Source organism: Gambusia affinis, linkage group LG06, assembly GCF_019740435.1.
Source record: "Gambusia affinis linkage group LG06, SWU_Gaff_1.0, whole genome shotgun sequence".
Classification (NCBI taxonomy): domain Eukaryota; kingdom Metazoa; phylum Chordata; class Actinopteri; order Cyprinodontiformes; family Poeciliidae; genus Gambusia; species Gambusia affinis.
In genome coordinates this window covers 20,767,799-20,793,187 of record NC_057873.1, presented here as the reverse complement: position 1 = coordinate 20,793,187, position 25,389 = coordinate 20,767,799, and the positions used below count along the sequence as shown (strand labels likewise).

General features: G+C 37.6%; 2 protein-coding genes across 6 annotated transcripts in view; both read right to left on the bottom strand.

Moving 5' to 3' along the window:
• Window positions 1–6,457: 6,457 nt before the first annotated feature.
• Window positions 6,458–18,389, bottom strand: scn3b (sodium channel, voltage-gated, type III, beta). Of its 5 annotated transcripts, none has more exons than XM_044120600.1 (7): window positions 18,188–18,367; window positions 17,645–18,117; window positions 15,853–16,025; window positions 15,521–15,749; window positions 10,713–10,851; window positions 8,678–8,761; window positions 6,458–7,390 (listed from the first exon to the last, which is right to left on the bottom strand). In XM_044120600.1, the coding sequence occupies exons 2-6, from the start codon at window positions 17,697–17,699 to the stop codon at window positions 8,698–8,700; spliced, it is 660 nt and encodes a 219-aa protein (XP_043976535.1). In that variant the 5' UTR covers window positions 17,700–18,117; window positions 18,188–18,367; the 3' UTR covers window positions 6,458–7,390; window positions 8,678–8,697. The 5 variants fall into 5 exon arrangements, with proteins under 5 accessions (XP_043976535.1, XP_043976537.1, XP_043976534.1 ...); XM_044120602.1 differs by having other exon boundaries at window positions 18,192–18,367; XM_044120599.1 differs by having other exon boundaries at window positions 17,645–18,389.
• Window positions 18,390–22,333: 3,944 nt separating this feature from the next.
• si:ch211-286b4.4 overlaps window positions 22,334–25,389 on the bottom strand; it is a 65,569-nt gene continuing 62,513 nt past the window's right edge. The window contains exon 98 of the mRNA XM_044120598.1: window positions 22,334–25,035. Within this exon, the coding sequence (XP_043976533.1) occupies window positions 24,601–25,035 (435 nt within the window). The 3' untranslated portion in view covers window positions 22,334–24,600. The remainder of the gene's footprint in view (window positions 25,036–25,389) is intronic.

Sequence of the window (25,389 nt, the reverse complement as noted above, 5' to 3'; positions counted from 1 at the left end):
TCTGCTTTGCGCCAGTTTTTATGACGAGCCTGAGGTGTGGGTGAATACACGGCAGTGATGTAGCACTTATCCAGCAGCCAGGTGTTCATTTTACTAACAATAGGCCCTGCTGCGTCATTGTGCTCAGGCCAGCTTCATCCTCTCATCGCGAATTAAAGAGCAGGGCCCCTTACTCATCGTGTCGTTTTTGGAGTCTGACTTGTAAATGGTCTTTTTATTTAAGGCATGCTCTTTGTCTTGCTAATCAAAGATGCCTCTTGTTTGAAATGCAGTTGAATGAAATGAGGGACGGGAAAATGGATAACAGCGATGGATAGGGAGGAGGGCTTGTGAGGGTCTACAGTGAAAAGAGGCCTGTTTAAAACATGGATTCAGCTTTAGACTGTGAATTTCCCACCTCCCCTACCCAGTTGTTTTCCAGCATTGGCCAATGCACAACCACAAAACAAAAATGTTTTGAAGGCTTTTATGTCTGTAGATTAATAGTCCTGAGAAGATCAGCATCTCATCCAGCTGTCTGAAGCAGTTCTTCATTTGTCAGACACTTTAACGTATTTCCTGCTCCTTATGCTAATGACTCCTCAAGGGTACAATAATATCTCTATAAGGGCAAGGTTGATAAGCATATACAATAAAGGGCCAGGATTCATTTGTATGGCATACATAAGTTCCCTGCAGTTTAATTATGGTAAACCTAAGTGGAAATTAGGTATTTCAAAGTTGTCCAGGTATAATTTATCTGCTGATCAAGATTGTATGAGTGCCTGAATGATGTGTTAATCTGTATGAATTATGTTTTCATAATACCCAATGACTTTGAAGATTGTGTGGGCCTGGAGTTGAAGGTAAGTCTCTAATCTAAAAGTGAGGCAACGTTCTTGACGGCAAGAAGTAAGCAACATGCAGCTTCTGAAGGAAGTATCTATTTTAAATTAAAAAACTGAGTTAAGTTAAGCACTCGAGTAACACCCAGATGTGAAGAGTCACACAACACAAAACAATAGAATTTTAAAACTTTTTCCGCCTTCAATGTGACATATATCCTGTACACTTCCTTAGTGGCAGGCATTAACAATAACAAATCTGGTTGGCCATGCAAAGAAACCTGCTTGCACAGCTGGGAGTCTTCTTTGGCAGCAGTCTTTCAGAGTGCCACATCTGAAATTATCCACAGGCTTCTTCGGGTGACCCCACAAATATTTTTGAAAAATTTAAAAATGACTCCATTGAAGTTATCTTTTTGTTTGACTATTAAATTCAATTCCAAAAGCAACTCAAGGCCATGTAGCTTGTGCCACCATACTGTGGATGTGGTGGGGTTTTTTTGAAGATTGAGAGTGTCTTTGTGTCAAAACTACTGTTTGGAATTGGAGTTCAAAAATGTCGTTCATCGACTCCTGATGCCTCCTCCTATGTCCTTTGGATGTTTTGGATATTTTGTTTGGAAGAAAAGGCTTCAGCTTTCAACTGAACTTCCGGTCCGGAGTAGCCTTGCCATTGCCTTCCTATGCCAGTCCAAGGATTTCTCCCATTCACTTGGATTCCTCAGGTAGCTTTTCTTCCAGGCCAATTGGCAAACAGAAGGAGATGGTATAAACAATGAAGAGGATTTTCTGCACTGTTTTAAAATTGGAGTCTGTTTCAAGGTATGTTCGGAGATGGATGTCCACTCCTTGTTTTAGCAAATCATCTCTACCTCAATTAGATGCTTAAATATGTTGAGATGCTGCCAAATAATCAGTGGATTATCTATTTCTGCTAACAAGCAGTTGAACAGATGTATTTAATAAGGTGAGTGTTTTGGGTTTTTTTACCGGAGTTTGCAAAGTACAGATTTACGCCAGAAGTGACTGCTGCAAACAATTATTCTGTTAAATGTTTGACATCTGCAAGTACATTTAAACTTAACCAATTAGCAGAAGAAGTGTGCAATGATCCGTTCTACCTCTAAATTGGTTTACCTAAATTGGTTTGACTTCCCAATTTACTTTTCTCTGCATTACATCATTTGTTTTTTCTAAAGGTGAGTCTAATTATTGATGACATATCAGCACAGCTTGATTAAGAGTGGAAATGCCTGCCTTTAACCATGTAAGGGATTCAGTTTGCTGCTTTTGTGAACTAAAAGAAAGACCTGTCATAATCTAAAAATATTTGTCTTTGGCTTGAAGTGCATAATCAAGATAGTTGGAACTTGCACACTGTAGAAGTGGAGTGGGCATTCTTGTGCGGAGCTAGTCAACAACGCTTCTCTGTAGAAGCATCAGATGTGTGAAGATTTATAATTATGAGTGGGCGTCACTGATTGTCTCAGGGTAGGAAAAAGAAAACGCTCCTCTTAGGAAATTATTCCGTTTCTCTGCTCTCATTTTCAAATGTTCACATTTGTGTATTAAACCATTAAAATTAAACCGCTGGGCAGCAGAGTTACTGTGGAAATACCCTCTTCTAGCTCGCTCTATCCCTCTGTGGTGCAAAGCTTTGAAAATCCCTTCATACTGTGCTGCACAGAGGACTTTGTGAAGTAGAAGGGAGAAAACAAGAAACATAGTTAAGAAGCTCAAAAGCCGAGCAGGAAAATCTGTCTCTTTACTGGCTCATTATCATCCCATCTTTCAAAACAATTTGTTGCCCAACAGACCAACCCCACATCTTGCAAAGCAACTATTGATCACTAATCAATAAGCTGGGTTTCCATGTGGCTGTGACTCACATCATTTTGTAGCATGCTTAATCTTCCTCTGTCTGCTGAAAAGCATCTGTTATCAAAACATATATACTCTCTTAAAATATTTATGGAACAAAGGTCCACTGCTACCAAAGGAACAAAATCCTGCAATCAGTAAATTACACAAAAAGCACAACTATGGCTCTGTTTTCATCACAAATATGAACAAATAATTATCTATATTCTGCTAGTATAAAGAAAACACAATTTTACAAATGTGATGTTTCCATTGAGAAAAAGAAATTAAATTTCCACAAAATGCTATGTGTGCAGCATTTTGTGAAAATTATGGTTGCCGATTTTATAGAAGAGTTATGGATTCAACAAGTTCGAATGACACACATCTTTTCGTGAACTGTGTGATGCTTTGAGAGCTCAGGTGGAGACAGCTGCACTTTGTCTAAAATATATATATATAAAGCAAACGATCCTCCTCCCTCTACTTCCTGCCATCTTTTTTGACGTCTTTGCCAGTAGTAACACGAGTCATGTGTTGCTCACATGACTTGATGTGCAGAAAATATTTCCATTGCAGTTTTAACAAAATACAAAACTGCCAAATTTATTTTTGTACTTTCAATTTACACTGTTTTATGTTTGTTGGAAATGCAGTTACTGTCAAGATAATTACACAGCTTTATTAAAGCAGTCACAACTGTGAAACTGTTTCAGAATTTGTCACGTTGCAAGAACTTTACAAATTCTACATATTTCATAGCGATCTCATGAAATAGACCAACAAATCATAGTCCATCGTAGGAAAATGAAAATAGAGTGACATTTTTTTCTTAATACTTTTTGTTTTACAAATAGTTTGACCATGTGAGTTGAATTTGTATTCATCCATATATATAAGAACTCGCTCTGCCGGGTCTTTGAAGTAACTCTAACAGCTTTACACATCTGGAGATTATAATTTTTTTAATACACGCAGATTATTTTGTCTTAACAAAACAAGATATTTTGATATCTTATTTTGTTAAAATCACAAAATAAAATAACTCAGAGATCCTCCCACCCGAGTGGTGGATCTCTGCAGCTCCTCAAGTGCTACTATGGAAGTCTTTACTGCTTCTCTGGGTAATTCTCTCATTGCCTCCGACTCAGTATAGATGGACAGAAATGACTTTCCATTTTGACAATGGACAATCAGGACTCTGTGAAGGGAGCTGTTTACCAATTGTGTTCTGACGGTTGTGCTGGGCTTTATTAAGGAGCATCAGCATAAATGAGGAGTAATACATGCCGACTGCCCACCTTTCAGACTGTATGTACAAAGCCCTTTGAAATCCACGTAGAATTTTCCTTCCACTTCCGTTCTGCTCTTTGTTTGTCCATCCAAATAAAACACAACAAAGTTTGAGGGATGTGACAAACAGCAGGAAATGTTGCAGGTGTTTCATTGCTTTTACTAGGCACAGCACGTACTTGGTGCGATACTTGTGCGTCATGTTTGACAGAAGCAGGAATCACACCTTGACTTTGATTGCGTGTAATTTGATGACGGAGTGGGCTTTACACTAGGGGGAGACAGAGACCCTTTATGGACATACAGTTATTGTTGACTAACGATTGAGTGATTAATAAATTCAGGTGATAAGTAAATAAAAACAGATTCATCTCCTTAAGATTTTCTGCTGAGAAGCAACTGTCTGATTGGCAGCAGACATACAGGTCAATGCCAGAGAAGTATTACTGTATGTGCAGATTGTATTTTCCACAGATATAGCCTATCTCTTATTACCTTTGTGTTTTTATTTAAAAATCAAATAATCCCCCAAAAAGGAAGGTTTGGTGTCACGTTCTTGTTACTGTGTGTCTTAAAATGCTTAGACAAGCATCGAGGCAGCTGGGTCCTTTAATTGAACCATAATGTAGTGAAATATGGGCCACTTTACTGGGCTGTATCCTGAGGGAGACTCATTGTAACGGCAGCATGGGAAAAAGGAGAAACGGTGTGAGGCAGGGAGAGAGGAGGAAAAGAGCGCTGTCAAATTGCCCTTTCACAGTCTATTTTAAACCCATAACGCCATGCTCCCAGATAGTTCATAGGATGTGTTGGGCAGTCAATAACCAATTTATGTGAAGTTGATTGAGGAAAAGGAACCACTGCCTGGTCATTTTCTGTGAAGTGCGGAGTCATTTCTGCAGTGCTGCTCCTCTGTGTGAACCCTCCGAACTTTCTCTTGGAGCAAGATTTGCCCGGATCCTTCAATTATCGTCCTCTTTTGAACGTATACCAACTTTTCACCTTAATGAATGTCTCACAAATTATATGATGTTGTCTCCTTTGCTACAAGCACGCTTGAGTTGCTATAACAACAGTTGCAGCTATAACTCTCTGCTCTGGGTTAAGCTAAAAGAGGAACGTACGTTACGTCCCGTATGTAATATGCCGCAGCTTATTGCTGTCTTTGTCTTTAACGTCTGCCTTTCTGTGTGAGCTGAGGCAGTATTCTTGTTGATGAAAACAGGAAAAACAAAAACAAAAACAAAAAATTGCCTTGCTTACAGCGAGACGACTGACAAAATGCAGACAGTCAAGCAGAAACAAATCGAACCCTGCTTTGCTTGCTGCTTTTCTGCAGCGTTAATGAGCGTCGAAAACAGCAGGGGGGTTTTATTGTAGTTGTTAAATCTACTCCACTGCTTTGAAACACACAACAGTCATGTATAATAGGGGGTGGTGGTGGTGGGGGGGGGGGGGGGGGGGAAGCTGCTGAGAATCAATATTCTAGCATATTTTTTCATAAAGTACATTTAGTAAGTTAATTCAAAAAGCTGGATTCATTACTCGGAGTGATATATATACATCAAGACTTTTTGCTCACTATGATATTTGATATTCACAATTAAAATACTACGGAAGAACAATCTAATAAAGTATTTTTTTATACAGAAATTTTAGCTTTCTAAAATATACTCGAATATGTACACTCTTTATGCAGAGGCTCCCTTTGAGCGAGAATTATACTGTATCAACCCAGCGTGGCATGGAGGTGAACTGCCTGGAAGAAAGCCAATGTTGGATTCATATTCACCTTCAGCTGTTTGGATGCTGCGTCTCTCATCTTTCTCTTGACAATGTCCCATAGATTCTGTGGGGTCATGTGAGTTAGGTAGCCAATTAAACAGAGTGAGACCACAGTCATTGAAGTACATTTGAGTGGAGTATAGTGCAGTAAGAGATGGTAGAAAATCCTGCTCGAAAAAAATCTCCATAAAACTTCTCAGCAGAGGGAAACATGAAGTGCTATGAAATGTTCTGCTTTGACTTTGGACTATATAAAGCACAGTGGACCAGCACAGACAGATAACATGACACCTTAAATCCTTACCCACCATGGAAACTTCACACTGAACCTCAAGCAGCTCAGATTTTGTGCCTCTCCACTTTTCCTACAGAGTCTGGGACCTTGATTTCCAAAAAAAAAAAAAAAAGAAAATGCTAAATGTACTTTGGTCTGCAAAATGGTTTCTAGACCACTGAGCCACAATCGAGCACTTCTTTCCTCACTGACTTTAGTTTAGCGGAGGATTAAGAAAAAGCAGCCTCTTCTGTAAATGTGTGGCTAATTTCTTCATAAAAATAATTCTTGCCATTCACATTTTAAATTGAATTACTGAAATAAAATGTTATTATATATATATAAAATTTAATAAATATATATATATGTATATATATAAAGATTTGAGGGCATTTTCTGGAAATAACAGAGAAGTGCCAAATAACACTGTGGAATGTATATTTATTAAGTTAAAAATGTAAAATTCATAGATTAATTATTGTATCTGCAACAGAACGAAAATGGCTGGACATGATGGAACCAAGTTAGAAATGTTTCTACAGTTTTGTATTGTTGAAGGAGGCACACACCGGGTCTCGATAGCAATACTCAGGAACAGTCAAAGCTTCAAGAATACATTTAAGAGCACTAAGTGCAGAACCACTTGACCTACTGAATGTACGTTGACATCAGAGCTGTATGTGGATTAAAGATTTATACAGCAGCGAGTAAAAAACTTCAAATAACTTCAGCTGAATAGAAAGTCTTTTTTCTTCTTGCGGAATATCATGTTTACAAGCATTTCCACGATTTTGTGGCACATAACGGATAGCAGAGATTATGCAGACACGTATGAGTGTAAAAGCTTTTCAATTCAACCGTCATAGAAAGACTCCTGGCCAGTACAAAGAACTCTGTGACCTGAAAAATCACAACAAGGTCTATATAAAGGTTAGAAAAATAAACATGGCAGAGTAAGTTTAAGAGCCTTTAAAACAGCAGACTCTCTCTTTAGGTCAAGCAGTAAATGCCGAGGTACAAAACTCACAACACTAGCTGTTTGGAAATGGGTAGCACACCAACACATCAGCAGGTCCTTAAGGTCTACAGTATGGCTATATTGATCGGATAATAGGTCCGGGACAGTCTTACCCCCTCTTAACTACTGCATTAGTAAAAGCACTTGATGTCAGAGCTTTCATAAAGAAGAGGGATAAGGAAAAATATATATATATAGCACTTTGCTGTTATAAGACACAGTGGATGCACAGCGAAGGTTGGCGGGCGGGATTCACGTCGCTGTCTGGGAGAAATATCTTCCTGGTGGCACCGATGGGACTGTGCTGCCTGGGCCATCATCCTGAGTGGTTAATATCTGAAGAGAACAGAGAACATGATTCCCTCAGGAAAGCTGAAATGCTTCCTTTAAAGAAGATCATGTGTTGTTTCAAATCTTCTATTGTTTCCTGATTCTTTGCTTCCATTGAGCCAGATGTTCAGTAATGCTTAAAAGTCTTCATACCAACAAATTGTTCAAACCTTTAGCAAAAATTGGGCAAATTGTAAATGTGTGAAACAAAAGGAAAGGTGTGAGGTCTGAAAACTATCAACAGCACATCATAGTTGTGCCTTTACGAAAGAGGAAAATTCAGCAAGGATGGGCACCACCAGTGAGACACATTAACCTTCTCATTGGTTTTCACAGAACCACTGAGGCTCGACATAAATAAAGAAAATCAAATCAAAATAAATACTTTGAAAAGGCCTCCAGGAAGCATTATTTACAAGCTGACAAAAAAATGACTTATTGGAAGCAAAATATAAATGGGACATATAGTGCCTTGCAAAAGTGATATCTTGAACTTTTTTGAAATAATAAAAATGAAAGTTTTCAAAGTTAAAAATAACTAACTTATCACCCTTATTGCAAAGCTGGAGTCAAATTTCCTTTCTCCATTCTTAAATATCTTACATTTGACTAAAACCAGCTGTGAATATCTATGTTGACAAACAGGATTTTTTTTTTTTTTTTTTGCCCTTTAACTTTTCATTCCATGTCTATTTGTAATTCACTTTAGAATTACACATTGATCTGCCACTTATCAACCACATTAACACAATGAAGTTTGTGATACAAAATATGATAAAGTTCAAGGCATACAATTAACTTCTCAAGGCGCTGTGTCTCCAAGGGTTTGTGAGGTTTTGCACTACTGAATGCATCTAATTCACCTGAAAACAATACGGAGCGCTACTTAACATGCAAACATCACACTCACTGGTTTGATATTTTTACAATGTTTACACATAATAGCCACACGTCAAAATCTCAAAGGACTCTAGGTGTGAACACACCACTAAAAACATCATGCATCATGTCTACTTATCTTTTTAAAAGAAACAACTATAACATTAGATGTTTTCTAATGAGAAATATCTAAATCAGAATCAAGGTGATGGAGAAATAGATGAGTCCTAAATGGACAGAAATGAGTGCCTTTCAAAAATGTGTGTGAAGGATGAGACAGAGGGATGGTTGAAGCAACGGGAGTCTACAAAGCTGCAGAGTTATGGGTGTTGAAGCTACAAACAATGGATTCAAAAAGGAAGGGGATGATTTTTACTGATCGGGTTCCGGCTGAGGAAATCACATGTAAAATACCGTGTCACTGAAAAGCGCTTTTATTCGGCAATAGGAGCGACTGGATTGTCTTTCTGCTCAGAAGGAACCGCTAGGTAGTTTGTCCTGCAGAAAAACAGAGGAGCGTCTAAAAAAACAATGCCTTGGTTTTCTCCTGTTAGAAGGCAGAATGCTTCTTTTCAGTCTGGAACAACAAGGCTGCAACATACATTTCCCTTTAAATGACACGAAAATAATTCCTCACATGTCCCATGTGGAGTTTATAAAAGACAAAGAAATCAGTGCAGTCTTCAGACAGCGAGTGCACATCCAGATGAACTGACACACTCATTCAGTATTTATCATCATGCTCTTAGCCTCTTAAAATCTCACCGCTGAAAATGCTTGCAGTTACATGCAGTGCACCTACACGACTTCTCTGCAGACTAAACAAGATGTATATTAATGAAACGAACTTTGTTACCCAGTCAGCAAATGTTAGGGAAGAAAAGTTATCTAAATCTTTGACCAAGTCTTTCTTTTTGTTGTCACTTTCCATCTTGATCTAAAGCAATTATCTCAGATATTACAGCTAATTCACTGCTTCGACTACAAAGACTAAATGCATATAAAAAATTATGAGTCCAACATAATAGAAACTAAATACTTTTGTACTGCTGAGCTTTGTGTCTTTTAAAAAGGGCTAAAGCCTCTACAAAGCTTTAGCAGCTTCATCAAAGTACCATCTAGCTTAATATGGTTTACCCAAGGTTAAAGTAATTATTTGGAATGCAAAAATCAATCATGGTAACCTTACACAGCAAGGCTCACAACTTTAAAATAATTGCTGACCTGGAATATTATAAGAAAGTCCTCCCAATAATAATATTAGCCATACAACTACTCTGCTCACTTGCTAAAAGAAGAAGAAGTCACTGAAAGGTTTGAAAACCATAAAACAGGCTAACAATAAGCTCCTAGATTAGTCACCTTCTTGGCCTATTGCCAACTTTAACACTATGCAATGAGTTAAAGACCAATAATGATCAATATAGCAATCATATCTGCAATTATCTACGTACACATTTGACTAAAAGGGGCTCAGTTAGTGGAGTATACATGTACAGAGGCTGTTGTCAGTAACATGTGGATTCAAGCCATTTGCTCCTTGTCTTATTCTCATTTCACAGCAGGAAGAGCACTACCACCTACCATTTACTTTTGAATAAAGGCCACAAGAGCTTAAAAAACGAGTTCTAGGGAGGTTTCAGAAGAATATATATGACATTTAACCAAAGGCACAAACAGTGACATTAGATATTTGCCACCATTTTCACAGAGTCTGAGACTGCATTGCACATTTCCTCCCCCATGAAATAAGGAATCTTTAGAACATACCGCATTTTATTTTGCGGCTGCAGGACTCTATCCACATTGCAAGAATAGTGAATCAACCATGGTGCTGTGTATTATCTGTTGCTTTTCAGAATATGACACATATTTAAAAAAAAAAGAAAAAAAGAAAAGAAAGAATAAGCTGTCAACAGGCATAGGCTGGCAGAGTCAGTGTTGTGTAAATCCAGGAGGAGCTGACTACATAGGTGGCTTTGAGACAAGGTGACACAAAAAGCAAATTTACGATGGAGTATAAAATCCAGCTTGGATGTTAAAAGGTTGCTCAAAAGACAAACAGTCAGCAGAGCTTGGAATAATTCAGGTGTGTCTGGCTGGCTTCCGTAGAGAAATAATAAAATAAATTAAAAAAACAGATTAAAGATGTAAGAGGGTTAAAAACCAGAGTAGGGAATATCCTCAATTTTCAATTATTTCCATATCTGTCTGTTAGTCTGACCTTTTCGGTCTGGCTCTCCGTCTGACAGCCTGCTAAATCTCAGCCATTAATGCCTAGAATTGTATATGAGCATTACATAAAAAGAAGAGAGTCAAGGATCCACGGGTGTAAAACATACTTTTCAGATTAGATCAACTGGATTTGCTATTAAGCAGATCAGGTCAGAACACTGTGTTTGTCGTTAGCTCACTCTGATCTGAGCGGGTGGAAACGTGTGCAACTCACGCTGTGTCCTGCGCTTGCTCATCAGATTTTGAGATCTTCCTGTAGCAGTAGACCATTTCCACCAGCAGCCACAAGGTCAAGAACACCAGCAGGACATACATCATGATCTGAGAGTAGATTGCGGTAGTGTCATTGGAGGCTGCGGAGCACAAACAACAGATAGGCACATGCTTTATTCAGCACACATTCATTTTCTGCACCATTTTGTGAAGAACGACAAAATAGACTCTGCTGTGGCTTTTAGGAAATGTCCTCCTGAGCTTGTTGAACACGGCTGGCACAAAATCTCGCATCATTTATGACGAAGAGGACGAGATATCAGCAGGTTACTTATTTGACTAAATAAAAAGTTCAATTTAAGCTTCTTAAAGGATGTATTTGTTATTTGTTTTGTATTTTTATTTATCCATTTCTTGTTGACATTGTTATTAATAAAGAGCATTTTACACACTGGATATGGTAGCTTGGTGCTAATTAGAACGTGATTGTGAAATGAAGGTGTTTATCATTTTAAAGAGGCAGTGAAAAGAGCATAAAACATCAATTACTCATTATTAGCCAGAATATGTTTATTAGTAAAGTGGTAGTAGTAGTTAAGGTTGCTTTCATATTCCTGTAGCTTCTACTGATAATGACAAAACCATCTAAACCTGCTGTTCTCAACATTCTTTGCAGCAATTCGGCTCGATGAAACTGAATTTGCCACTAAATATTCCGCTGCCAAATCCAACCCAGTCTGACAGCAAAACGCAAAAAAACAAAACTGAATTTACTGGAAACAATTTCCGGATGTTTTCCAAGCTAATGGCCACAGAAATGAATACACAGAAGAGGACCGCTGTCAGCACATTTTCATGCCGTCAGCACATTTTCAGAAGCACTTGCAAAAAAACCATTGGATGATATTCAATGAAGAAATCTGCACTTACCAGGAAAGAGTGGCAGCCTTAATTGTGCAACACAACCTTGTTGCACAATTACCACGTTTATGTTCTCTTATTCTGAAATTTAATTTTCCACTTAACTTTTGTAGCTTAGCCTAGAACACTGCATCCTATCTTGACTTATATTTTGGTTTATTCAAAAACAATATTTTATCCGTTTCTAGATATGAAAACCCCAAAACACGATGGTTTCCATGCAACATAAATTTTAACAACATGAAAAATCCCACTTTCTGTTGTTCTACTAAAAACATTTTTTTTTTTTACATTTAGGAGTAATGAGATGCTGTCTGATTACCAGTTACAGTGAGTACTGTTAAAAACATTCTTCTTAAAAGTCAATGCTTTTTGGATGCATTACATTTTAGATAAATCTAACAATATACAGGTAAACATGATGGGCATAAGTACTGAGTGATGATATTAGAACCTAAAAATGTAAAAGAAAAGGTGCCTTGCAGAGATTTCACAAAGTTACATGCAGGTAGAGAGCAAACCTACCAATTGAACTGTGAAAGCTCCACAGGGTACATTTGTGTGTGATATAAAATGGAGGTGCAAACTCACAGTGGTTCTTGGATGAGACATTTCTTTTTGTTGTTTGAAAACAATTATACCATCAAATGAAGACAGTTTCTGCTCACTCTCTTTTCATTTATTATCATTAAATCTATAAGAAAGAGTGCTTTCACTATTCTATTTGTTTGTATTTTCTAAAATTCTTCACTTAGCTGTAGTAAAAGATTAAAAAGAAAAACATTGGAGACTGAAGTGCTTTGCAAAGGTATTTAAACTCCTCAAGCTGGTTCGCATATGACCACGAAATTCAATGTATTTTTAGGTTTTTATGTAATCGACCATCACAACATCGTGCATAATTCTGAACTAAGAAAAATTGTTTTCAACTTTGTTTTTTTTATTATTTATAAACAAAACACTGAAAAGTTTGACCTGCTTTCTCAGCCCTAATCCTCTAAGCTGATTCACAGCTCAGGTGGGAGAATCTGTCGGCAAGCCTTTATTAGCTATGCACTATCCAAATCTGATCTCTAAAGCAAAGCCTTCTGACAAGAAACTAATCTTCGCCCAGTTTAAAGTTTTGTCATAAGGCATGTTGAAGCCAAACAGAAGATGATGCTTTGATAACATAAGACTCAAATGTAAATTTTTGGCCCAAATGCAAAAATATGTGCAGAGGAAAACTAACACCACAGCACTTTCCCCTGGCAAAAAATGGTGTAGCTTTATCATCCCATGTGAACATTATTATTATTATTATTTTTTTTGACAAGCAGAAAAGTTGGGAATAGATGAAAAAAATGCTTGCAACACTTTCAATATTTCAGGTGGAAGAGTGTGCAAACTGTGCATTACTTTCCTTCTACTTAACTATTTGTGAATAGTTTGGTTGTTCTGTGACACCAAACCCTATTAAAATGTGGTGATGCACTGAAGGCTTCAGCAAATTATATAAAAGAAGCATAAATGCTTTTGCGAAGCACTGTACGTCACCCATCAATCACAATTAAACTTCATTTGGAGGAGAATCTTAACAGACAATTTAAACATGAAACTGGACTTTGGGAGCCAAAATGTCTTGGGAACACACACTGACATTTGGAAATGTATATATAAAAGCTTAAAATTTTTGAGCCACTGTGAACCTGTTTGTTTGTACCAAATTCCAGAAAACCTTCTCAGAAGAACCAAGTTTGTCCAACTTGATTTGGCTGTTTTTGTAGTATGACACCTTAGATGAGAAAGCACAGATCCAATGAAAACGAGCTTTTCCACCTTATTATTATGAAAATCATTATCAGAACATATGCATAATGGCTGCTGAAGAAAAGGCTTTCTGAAACTTGATACCGCTGTTGTATGAAATATGAAGGAAGATTTTGATATTTGTGCAGAAAGAAGTCTGACTGCAGCATTCTGCATGACTATGGATCTTATTAAAAATTCTACCATATGCAAGCATTGAAAATTAAAATCTAAAGAAATGGAACAGAATTAGGAACTTCCAAATATACACGTTCATTTGTATATACGACTGAGGTGGAAGATGAAACATTCAGCAGGCCAAACATACAGGAAGCATAATACATTACCCAGTTTTAAACAGATAGCAAAGTAGCTGGTTTGAATTAAGCCCTTCACAGACAACAGAAGAAAGCTTTAATGGAAGAAAATAAAGGCAGATAAAACACAGTTATTTTTTTTTCAAACCAGTCACAACATAGAGAAGAGTGGGAAAGGGAAGAGGTATTTCACACTAATGCATCACTTAGCAAAGACAAAAAGTTGGGTTTATAATTACAAAGCAAGTCATGCTGGCCTGATAAACATTTTAAAATCAGATGAAGAGGAGGCAGAGCACAAAAACAGGGCTAGGTGCACAGAGGCCAGCAGTTTTGCAACTTAACAGTACAGTGTTGATTCAGGCAGCTCTAAAATAAAACATTCTAACTGCTTAGCAGCTTTCAGCTAAACACCAGAGCCTGTATGCAAAAGGGTTTTCAAATCCCTCACAGAGCTTCTATCTTAGTCCAAAAATTCCTGCCAAGAAGTCCTAAGAGTATCTTAAGAGTGATTTAGTCAGCTACTGGGAGTGAAAGAAATTGCCATCTTACTGAGGAAGTATGGTTGACCCTGGTTGCTATAGGTGATGCTGTCTTCTAGTCATTGATTGGTTGTTCTTTTTCTCCTGCTGGTGGATCACTACCACCACCAACTGATAAAGAGTGTGGACCAAATGCCATATCATACAAATCACATTGTCTTCAAAAACTGCATGTGAACTGCATAAAAGGACATTGACTTTTTGTTCCCTCACATAAAATTGGGCCCAAAAGCCTTTTCATTAAGGTCAGTGGAGATTACAAAAATTACTTGTAATTGGTAAATACCAGAATAAGTATTTGAAGATTTCTTCTTGCTAATTTGCTTTATTTTTAGTTGATTCTTACTGTGTCAGGTGTTTCTAAGTCGGCCTCTCTTCTTACTCTCACCTTTGTAAACCTTCTCCACATATTTTTTAGTGATAGAAGATCGGAGCTTTGACATGGCCACTCCAAACGTTGACTTTGTTGCCCTTCAGCCACTTGGACCCTTTTCAGACCTGAGTTTGAGATCATTGTCCGTTTGGCAGACCAATTTTCACCCAGGTTTTACTTTGTTTGAATAAGAGCACCAGTGCTTCCTACAGGAAAAACATCCAGACACCATGGTTCTGCCACCCTCATACGTCACAGTTGCGAGATTGTTATGGAGCTTGAATGCTTTTTCCTCTAAATGTAAGGATGGCCATTATCACTCCTATTATGGGTTTCAGACCACAGAACATGTCTCCAAGACTCAATATATTTGTCCTTAAGTGCATTTGCTCAATTCAACCTGTCTTTTAAAGTCACTCCACTGCAATAATAGCTTCTTTCTCCTGAAAGCAGCATTAAGTCCATGTTGGCACAGGATGTTTTTCTTCCGCCAGGATCTTTACAATAGTTATTTTTAATACATAAAAATAACATTCTTAATACATTCTTGAGGTCCTCTTTCTCTTCCTTATACCCTGTCCTTAAAATACACCCACCAGTATGCCAATATTTAACTGAAATGTTACTCAAAGTTTTTTTAGTGGGTGCAATTTCTGAATTTAAAGAGAGCTGGGAAAGAATCTATTCCATCTTCTTTATAGCCATTAACATGCCTAAAACTCTAGTAGTCTTAATTGACCTACAACAGGGAAGGTTAGCATAATGCTACATCACAAACTGAGACAAAAAAATGGGTGTCTTTTTATACAGTGATTTAATTATCCGGTTTCTGCGGTATTTACACTGAAGCCAATGGACACAATCGTACCTTTTTCTTTCACGGTCAGTGTGATGTTCTTTATTGTCAGTGTTGATGGCGCATAGCCTCCAAATTCAAACGTACGAATAACACGGCACTCGTAAATACCCCGGTCGCTCTCTGAGACATTTTGGATCAAAAGGGAGACGTCTTGCAGGTCGTTGCTACCATTCCAGGTCAGACGGCCTTTAAAAGGTCCATCCAGGCTTCTATTCTCTCCATTCTTATGTTCAAAAATCTAGGTAAAAAGAAAAAAAAAAATTTGAACATTTACAATCTAAACTGATAAGCACGAAGCTCAAAAAGTATGGGTCGTACACAACACTGTTCTGGAAACATACATGAATTCTGTCATGAGTGTTGTTTTCACTTGGCGTGAAATACCAATCCACACTTGTGTTTGGTTTGAGTTCCTCCCTCTTCAAACAAGAGATGCATGTCAGCTTCATGGGGCTTCCCAGCACTGCTTCCGTATCGGACGCCACATCGACACATACTGGCCTGCTCAGGTGGACTAAAAAAGAAGCAATATTACACACATTTATGTCCACAATCAACTCATACTTCCAAATCTAAAATGCAGCAACTTTCAAGAAAATGTTTAATAAATCTTGAACATTTTCCTCTGTCTTTGATCTGGAAGAATAAAGATAATTTAAACCAACAAGTAAAAGAGAGCAAACCGTTTACTTTGCAGAATGGAGAATGTATCGATCCTATGTTTGATAAGATGAAAGGTAAATGGCTTGTTGTTGCTTAATGGTTTATCAAGCAATAGATATTTTTATGACAATGGAATTGGTTTAATGCTTTTTTGGTAATAAAAAAAAAGTCAAATGGTAATGGTGTTTATTTTGGGCATTTCGAGAGGGAAATGCTTAAACATAAAGCTTAGAAGAAAGCAACTGAATTACAAGTTCTCTTGTAGAGCCACACAAACTTCGACAACAAATACAAACATTCTTTTCTTTTTCAAAACAGAAAGAAAAATCTCATGAGAAGGGTTATTTTTTTAGGTTTCATGATCTCCATTAATCTGTACATGTCAAATCCAATACAAAGCCAGATGCAGAACTCAGTTTACATAAACACAGGTGTAAACTTAAGCTCACAGTTCTGTGAGCACTGGAGAGACTCAAGTCATAAAAGATCGACAAAGAAAATATTGTGGCTCCTGCCAAGTAATGTTTTCTTGGTTTTGCAATATTGGTAAAGATCATGCAAACTATGGGATGCATTTGACGGGGTTTTCAACATACTGTGAGAAAACTGAGGAAGGAAAAGGATGGACTATAATTGCATTTCACTTAATTGAATAAAGTGGGGAGGGAATCAAGTAAAAAAGGCAAATGATGCAGTGGTTATAAATGCATAGACTTGGAGTCTGCAACCAGCAGCCAAACAGAACTCATTAACTCCCTTGTTTGTGGCTCTTAAGAACAAGGAAACATTGTTTAGGCCTTCTGTCAAGAGATGTATATAAAAATGTGCACTACTAAAAAACACTAATGGTACAGCAGAAATTGTTTGTCTTGTTCTGTCTGGCAATGACATGAGACTTTAAATTATGTGTTTTTTTAAGTGGACTATTTTCTATAAATAAAGAAAAGAGTCAAGGAGTCAAGTGGTCACAGTTAGTGGTAAGTAGTTGTATTCATACTTAAGTGTTCTCTGAAGTCTGAGGATAAAGATAACAGTATTAGACAGCTGTATATTCATAAAACTTAATATGTTTTCTTTTGTCAAAGGTCGTTAATAGTGGTTTGTAATGTCACAAAATGTGAAAAGGTTCAGTGTCAATGTAACTGCGTTAGGCCCATTGCTCTTATATAACCAGTCTCGCCCAGGGCAGACAGTGACAACATCAATTTTATCTCATTCTTTCTTTTTTTTTTTTTTTATTATGTGAGCGGAGAGAAAACAAACAAGAGGACAGAGAGGGAGACGAGAAGGAAATAAGAAGACACAGCCTAACATCCCTTTCTTTTCTCCAGTTTACCCATTATATGAAACGAACGGAAAGCTCTGGAAAACGTCAGTGTTCATAACCGTGAATGCGCCACAGCCAAGCACACAGCATTCAACGCTGATAATTTAAACCTGACATAAGCCATCCTCAAATGTAATACTTACCGACAAACAACAACAGAAGCAACGTCTGCTGTTGAACTCTGTGCAGAGTTAGCATATTCAGCCCTATGAGGAGCTGCTGGTGGGACAACTGCTGCTCCAAGTTGTCTTGAAGTTGTCTTCAAGGCCAACTCCTGGGTAAGATATGCGAGTTCAGGACCACTGACAGCGCCTCTCCTCGGCCGCCCTGAGCGCAGGAAACTTCCCTCTGCCCCAAGAGTGAAAATCCACCCGCTAAAAGAAGCGACGCGAGGCGACAGGTTTTACAGTTTTAAGAGCCCATCTATGACTTTATGGCTTCTCGGTTCGCAATTCATCATCTACACGGAGACAGGAAATTTTATCATCCCTGGCACCTGGATGGAATGAGCAGGTCCGTGATGTGCGAAAGCAAACTCGAGTGATGCAACAGTTTCCTCGCCCACAAATCCAGTCACCTCAGTCCAGATCCATCCACGAAAGTATTTTCTTTTCTTCTAAAGAAAAAGAAAAAGAATCAAAGATCAAGACCTGTGGATTCTATAACAACAAAGCCGATTCACTCACTTACAGCCTCGAGGTTTCAAGTCTTGAGTAGACCCAAACGGCAACACTTCTCCTATTTTACACGACATACGGTAAGATTGTTAATTGATTCAAATCTGTCTCTTTCATTTAAAAAAAAAAAAAAAGCTATTGAACGTATTTCCTAGCCGCTGCTCACTCTTTGTTTTCCACTTAGCGCCTGGCAGGAGGAAAGGGTTTGATACGCATGCGTGAGTTACTCCCACCCACTACACAACGTGCATGATCGTGTTATAGCCATTTGGGTCCTGTCTAAGAAAGCTCCCCCTTCAATTAATTTGTTTTTATTTGACTGAAAACAAATCCGAGCAGCTCTTAGAATGACTTGCAGACATGTAATGCAAATCAATGGAGTAAAAAACAAAAAAACAAAAAAACAAAAAAACAAAAACAAAAAACGAAATAGAAGTATGAAAGAGAATGGGGTTCCTTAGTTTGTCATGTGTTACATAAGGTGTTTGGAAGAGCCCACTCATGACATTTCCCTTTTTTCCCTTTTTTTTACACTTGAGCCCTTACATTATTTCAACCTCTCCAGTGTCATCATAACAAGGCACAAAACATGTTGCAGACGGTCAAGCCTTTAAGTAATAATAGAAAAATGAAGTATTCCCACCCTTTTTTCATTTCGTCTCTTTATAACCAATTATTTTGAAGTCTTTTATTAGAATGTGACGGACCAATTCAAAGCCACGTATAATTAAGAGGTGAAATAAAATTTGAATAGCTGTATGTACATGTACTCAGACCCATTTGCTTTTGTATGTCTTCTGAGGTATGTTGTAACCAGCTTTCAAAGCACAGAGACTAGAATTTGTGCCTCCTGGCTGCTTCTCCGATAAATGCTACTATTAGTCAAGCTAGACAGCCTCATTTTAAAAGGTTTAGCTGTCCCACACTCCTTTCATTTTAAATTGGATTGTCCAGTGCTCTGTGAGATGTTTATATATTTATTGTTCTATAAGCTAACCCTGATTTATCCCTGACCTGTCCACCGAGCTCCCTGATCTTCATTGTGCTGTTTTTCTTCACTGATGTTCTCTAACAAAACTTTACAGTCTGTACAAATAGATCGTTTATGCTAAGAATAATTTATTTGATAATTAGGAGACCTTAAAAGGTCAAACAGGGGGAATGTAGTGTGGTGAAAAGTAATGCACCGCTTTATTTAACCACTTCTTAGTCCTGCTCCACGTCTTTTAGTTTGAGATAGTAATATAAGAAAATATGAAAATATTTAAAGACCATAAATACACCAGTGGACCAACTAGCAAGCTATAAAATGGAAGAGTTTAAATTATTAGCTATCTATAATTAACATTGTGTACATTTAATGGTGTAAACACTTCCCAAAGTAAAGTTGCACAACTTTAATGGCTGTACAAAAAATAATGACTTGATGACTTTAACGAATTAAAAACAAAAAGCTATGCATCCTGACTTGAGACTTAAGATAAATTGAAATCCTTTGGAATGTTTACCAAGTCTGAAGTTTCAAACGTATTTAGTTAAAAAAGAATGCTACGCACACTACTTCACTTCATGAATTTGGTTTATTCCTCGCACGTTTACTGCTGTCGTCAAATCCCAGAGCCTCCAGAGTACCAGATCATCGTTATGGGAAATGATTAAAACTTTGAAAACCATTATTGATTTTTCTTAGTAGGTGCATCATTAGTGTCAGGGTTGGAAACGGTCTGCGTCCGCTGAAGAGTTGGATCTCAAACTAAAAAATCGTGATTCACCAGTTGATGGTTTTCTCATTTTGTAAAGAATTTCATTTAGTTGTTATTTATCCAGTTTCTCCTCTCTGTTGCTCCATTTTATTCCCTTCGGTTATAAAGTCATGTTCAACAACAATTTAAATAGGAAACAAAGATTCAAATTAGTTTTTTATAATGTATAGATTTAGAGCAAGATAAAGTAAGGCGCCTCTCTCCATTATACACCGCAATATCTCTAATGTCTCTGCTGAAGCTCTTTGGGAAATTTTTTTTTTAAAATGAGCTTCCAGGATCCTAACAGAATCTACACAGCTTCCCTTGGGACTCAGACTCTGCTGTCCTTGCTGCAGGACTCAGAGGATGAGGACAACTTTAGTCCGATCAACTCCTTCATTCCCAACCTTGTCCTGAAATGCACTAAGACATTGAACCACCAGTGTTGTTGTAAAGTTTTAAATAAAATTGTTTATTTTTATAAACCATTTTAAAACATTTACTCGTGAATGTTTTACACAGTAGTCTATTTTTCTGATGAGTCTTTCTCTGGTTTCTGTGAATGTGTCTGTACTTCCTAGGGTCTTCTGAACAGTAAGAAACACAAACTACTAAAGTCTCAATATTCCTTGTCTAAATGAAAATATACTGTGTTATGTTTTTACACTTCAGAAATGGATTAAGATTTAAAGAGACATTCCAAAGAGACAAGAAACATTCCACATAAATATCCAAGATTCTACCCAAGCTGATTGATGGATATTTGAGGGGTTTCTTACAAAGTTATGTAATTCTTGCTCAAATCTGTGTCTGGTATATTTTTACTACAAGAAAATCTCACTACACAATATAAATTGTTTAGGATTTTTTTTTTTTTTATTCCACATAAGATAATGTTTCTACCAAGAAAGAGATTTCTATGTGGGCTGTTCCAATCTGTGAAGTCTGTGAAGGAGCAAAGAATGGCAGGTTCAGACCAAACTGTGATAAAGCCATAAAGAGAAACAATAATCTCAGAGTATTTAATCCTGCAGATCTTGTATCTGGAACTATAAGCTGATTATATAAACAAAACAAGAATGTAGGCTTGGTGAGGTTCACCAGCATTATTTCGTTCAATATTTTGTCATTTCAAAGATTAAGAAATCTAATTTCTGGTTTACCAATCCCCTCAACGTAAATATGCACATCAAACTGATGTTAATGTTGTGCTAAAAGTGCAAAAGTAAAAATTTACACAACAAGGCTTCAGAGCCACTCCATTCTTCACAGTGGAAAAACAAGGGAGCTAAGTGCATCCAGCAGCAGCAGGCTTGCGTGCTGAGAAGCAGACTAAATATGGCAGGTCTGGTTGAACCACATCCTGCAGATAAGGAAACCATAGCAACAGTAATGCAGTGCCATGGTGACTAAGGGCCTGCTTAGTGACAGGCTGCAAACTCATTATAAGCCTACAGGAAGCTTCAGAACAATTTCTCTCCCTTACTTACATCCAGACCTATTAACTGCAAGAACCAAAGCCAAAAAAAACAATATTGTGTACAACTCTGGAAAAATGATCAGTTTCTCTGAATTAATTTTTTATAGGTATATGTTGGAGTAAAATGAACATTCGTCTTTTATTCTATGAACTTCTGACAACATGTCTCTGAAATTCCAAGCAAAAATTTTGTGTTTATTTGCAGAAAATGAGAAATGGTCAAAATAAAAGAAAGATGCAGTGCTTTCAGACCTCAAATAATGCAAAGAAAATAAGTTCATATTCATTTAGAGACAACAATGCTAATGTTTTAACTCGGGAAGAGTTCAGAAATCAATATTTGCTGGAATAGCCAAGAGGTTTTCAATGGGGATCAGTGCAGTGGCCTCTTCATTTTTTTCCAGCACTGTATATTAAAAGTTTAAAGGGACCACAGTTGCAGCCTATAAATATACTACTGCTGTATATATTGACATAATTTTTCAAACAGGACGTTGTTGTGAGTTCAGATATTCATGACACTAAAATCAAGAGAGCGCTCAAAAATGGAGGAATTTAAGTGGTCAGAAGTGTATATGCTGGTTCATATGTACTAGGATGGGTTGTGTGAGAGTGCTTGCAGGACCTATGAGACTTAGAGCAGATTTCCAGGGATTTGGAAGGATTTCAAGATTATAACATGATTACAGCAGGCAGTCATGGATCAAACATGATGGAAATTGAGATGTAAACCTCATGTGTGTCTTACTAGAAAAACCTCTTAAAGCTGCAGCTTATAGAGCCAGACATCACTCATCTTTCGGTACGATTAACTGTTTTGTTGTGCGTTGTGTCGCAAACATAATCATACCCACTGTTCTCTACAATATTTTGTCATGTTACAGTCACTTATTTTAATAGTCTCTTGTTGCATCTTCTGTTTTCTTGCAGGGTTGCCATGTATTTAGCTTCATCCATGTTTCCATCGGCTCAGACTAGTTTTCCTGTCCCCGTGGAAGGCAAGCATCTCCACAGCATGATGCTGCCACTGCCATGTATCATCATGGACATTGTGTGTTCAGACTTAGGCTTTCTGGCACTAATATTGTGAACTTTGTTCAGTAATTAGGTGATTTTTGAGGACATGATTTCCCTGGATTTTCTTTCTTGACACCAGAATAGAAGAGGCTGAATAAAAATGTACTTAACAAAATGTAAATATCATTTATCATTTTCATTCTTCTTCAGTTATCCACTTAGAACCTCAAAAGAAATGTTTGTGGTTGAAATATAATGTGCATATTGTGAAAGAATAAAGATACATTTTGTTTTCTTGTCTCAATTAATCATAGATTTAATTTAAATCTTGAGCAATCGTATGTTTGATTTTATTGTCTTGTTTTCTTTTGGTCATTCCATATTTCGAATGTTCATTGATTTCATCCGTACAACACTTTGTCGCAGCTGCTGATGTCTTAAAGTGCTTTATGAATAAAGTATTAGCAGTAATTTACTCGGAAAATGTTTTCAAACAAATGAACAAACAGATTAGGTCAGCATGCACATGATTAGTTAAATTAAAAGGGAGCACGGTTGCAGCCTATAAACATACGATTGAAAACATAACACGTATGGAAACATACCCACACAGATGTCACATGAAGTTAATCTTCCCGAAATAACCCATGTGTTGTGATCTAAACAACTAGAGCAAGTGTAATGTGGTACAACTGCAAAACATCCCACAGATTTACACACACAGGCTCCTCCAGCAGTTTGTTGTATGTCTGTGCCACTGTGAAGCAGACGTGCAGGTCAGATCAGTGGCAAAAGAAGCTAATCTAACTGATAAGCACATAATCTCAGGTCAGTCACTAAACAACACCTCACATACAAGCACCCACACATTGCTGCGGGGCATTGCTGGATTCTACAAGGGGGACTTGGCATGGAGTGGAAAGCTAACACTGATATTAAGTGAAGACTTGTTCCATCTGACCTTCTGATTTGGCTCACAGCCCCCCGGTAGGAATACTGACTTTCTATTATAAGACCCAGAACCCTGTGTGTCAGATAAAGCGCTGGCCCAGAAGAAAGCAGCAGCTATGAAGCTTAGGTTTCTCCTCTGACTGGCACTCAGGTTGTGGAGAGAGGGTTACAAAGACATTTCTAAGGCTGCGGGAATCCAGCAAACCACAGGGAGAACTATAATCAACAAAGGAAAACCAAAATGAAACCCAAAAGGGGCAGACTGGCCAAAATGACTCCAAGAGAGTGTTAGCAACTCATCAAGTTGGTCAAAAAATAACCCAGAAAAACATCTAAAGCACTGTAAACACCTAGAGAAGAGTTCCAGGTGGCAAATTACTTCTGTACAAAAAAACTCCACAAATCCTCAAGACTTTTGAAAAAAATATTCTGCGTATCCATGTGACAAAGAGATAACTTGTTTTGAACATTTGCATGTCCATTAAATTTGACATTAAACTAAAACAATGTCAGCTTATATAGAAATATATATAAAACCGGTCAAACATAGAGGTGGGTATGTAATAATGTGGAGCAGCTTTGCATTTAAAGGAGTTGGAGGATAATTTTTGGAAACTATAATTTTTTGTTCTATAACAGAAATCTCCAGCCATCAGTTTGTGACCTTGAGGTCAATCTCAAGCTGAGATTGCATAATATTGGTTTTGCAGCAATACAATAATCCAAAGCAAACAAGCAAGTCCACCACTGAATGGCATAATTAAGTAATATCCTAACTTGGATTTTGTTTAATGAATATATAAACAAAGACAAGTTGTTATCGAGACACACAAAAAAAGTAATTCAGTTTTAGTTTATAATTAGATTATTATAATTAACATAGGTTGTTCTAAAGGCAATAGTCCTACCCCTTTATTAACTCCTGACAGAGACGCTATCTGGATAATATTACAGGTTGTGTCATACTGCGGCTCGTTGCCAGAATATATTCCTGCCTGTTATCACTGGTAGTTAACAGGGCAGAGCTGAACTGATTTCAAGCTGCAGAATGGTAAGACTGAGGTCACTGGAATCACACTTTAGCAAACAAAAGTATTATCTTGTACAATATTAACTCAAAGCTATTAGAGGCCAAATATTACAGAAAAAGAAGTCTCTGAAAGAAGAAAATCAAAGCATCACATATGTATATATGTTTGTAATAGTTTTGTGTCCTTTTCTATTTTTTTTTAATGGAGTTGATCTTTGGTGCGCCGGAAAGTTTGATCCATTAAGATGTCCGGGTTGTTGCTCTGAACAGAGCCACTTCTCTGCTGGTCGGAAATATAACTCTCCTCTTTATCATTTAAAAGACCTCGGCTCTCTGAACTGCGTGGGTTGAGTTTCTGACCAGCTGAAAGAGCGGCACGCCGCTGGTGATCTGGAGGACTGCGGCGATCCGTGGCAGGATCAAGCTCCTTTTCTCTGTGCTGATCGGAGCCATCGTCACTTTCCTCGCGGCCTTTTGTTCCGTCTCTGAGCTCGCCATCGGGCGGCTGGCAGCGTCTCATTTGGTTTAATGTGGCTTGCAGCTCGTTGAGTCGCTGTGATACATAACATCTCTTCAGCTCCAACAGGATTGTTCCGTTACGACTCAGGCTCGGCGTGCTTGTTGATGTTTCCCTCTGCAAAAATAGATCACTCATTCATTCATCACACTTATGCATCCTAATGTGAGCTTTTATCTTTTATGTCAAGAATGACTTGGAGCACATTTACATCAACATGAAGGAGGGATTTGTTTAAGGAACTATTCCCATTAATGTGTTTACATTAATGCAATGTGTCTTTTATTTGTTTGGTGTCTAGCAAAACAGTAATATAGTAATCCAAGTTACTACATCCCATCTCAGATTTGTTGAGTCATCATCAGGAAATGAAGAGAGTTTAGCAAATTTACTAAAAAAATGATTGTTCACCCAAACTAACAGATTCGGCAAGGATATTATTTTCCACTGGATGGTAACTCTGGATGAGCT

Coding starts and splice junctions, on each gene's coding strand:
- scn3b (XM_044120599.1), bottom strand. CDS start 17,699: ATGCTAACTCTGCACAGAGTTCAACAGCAGACGTTGCTTCTGTTGTTG. Junction 16,026..17,644: donor GCTTCTGTTGTTGTTTGTCG/GTAAGTATTACA, acceptor CTTCTTTTTTAG/TCCACCTGAGCAGGCCAGTA. Junction 10,852..15,520: donor ACTGACCGTGAAAGAAAAAG/GTACGATTGTGT, acceptor TGTGCTCCGCAG/CCTCCAATGACACTACCGCA.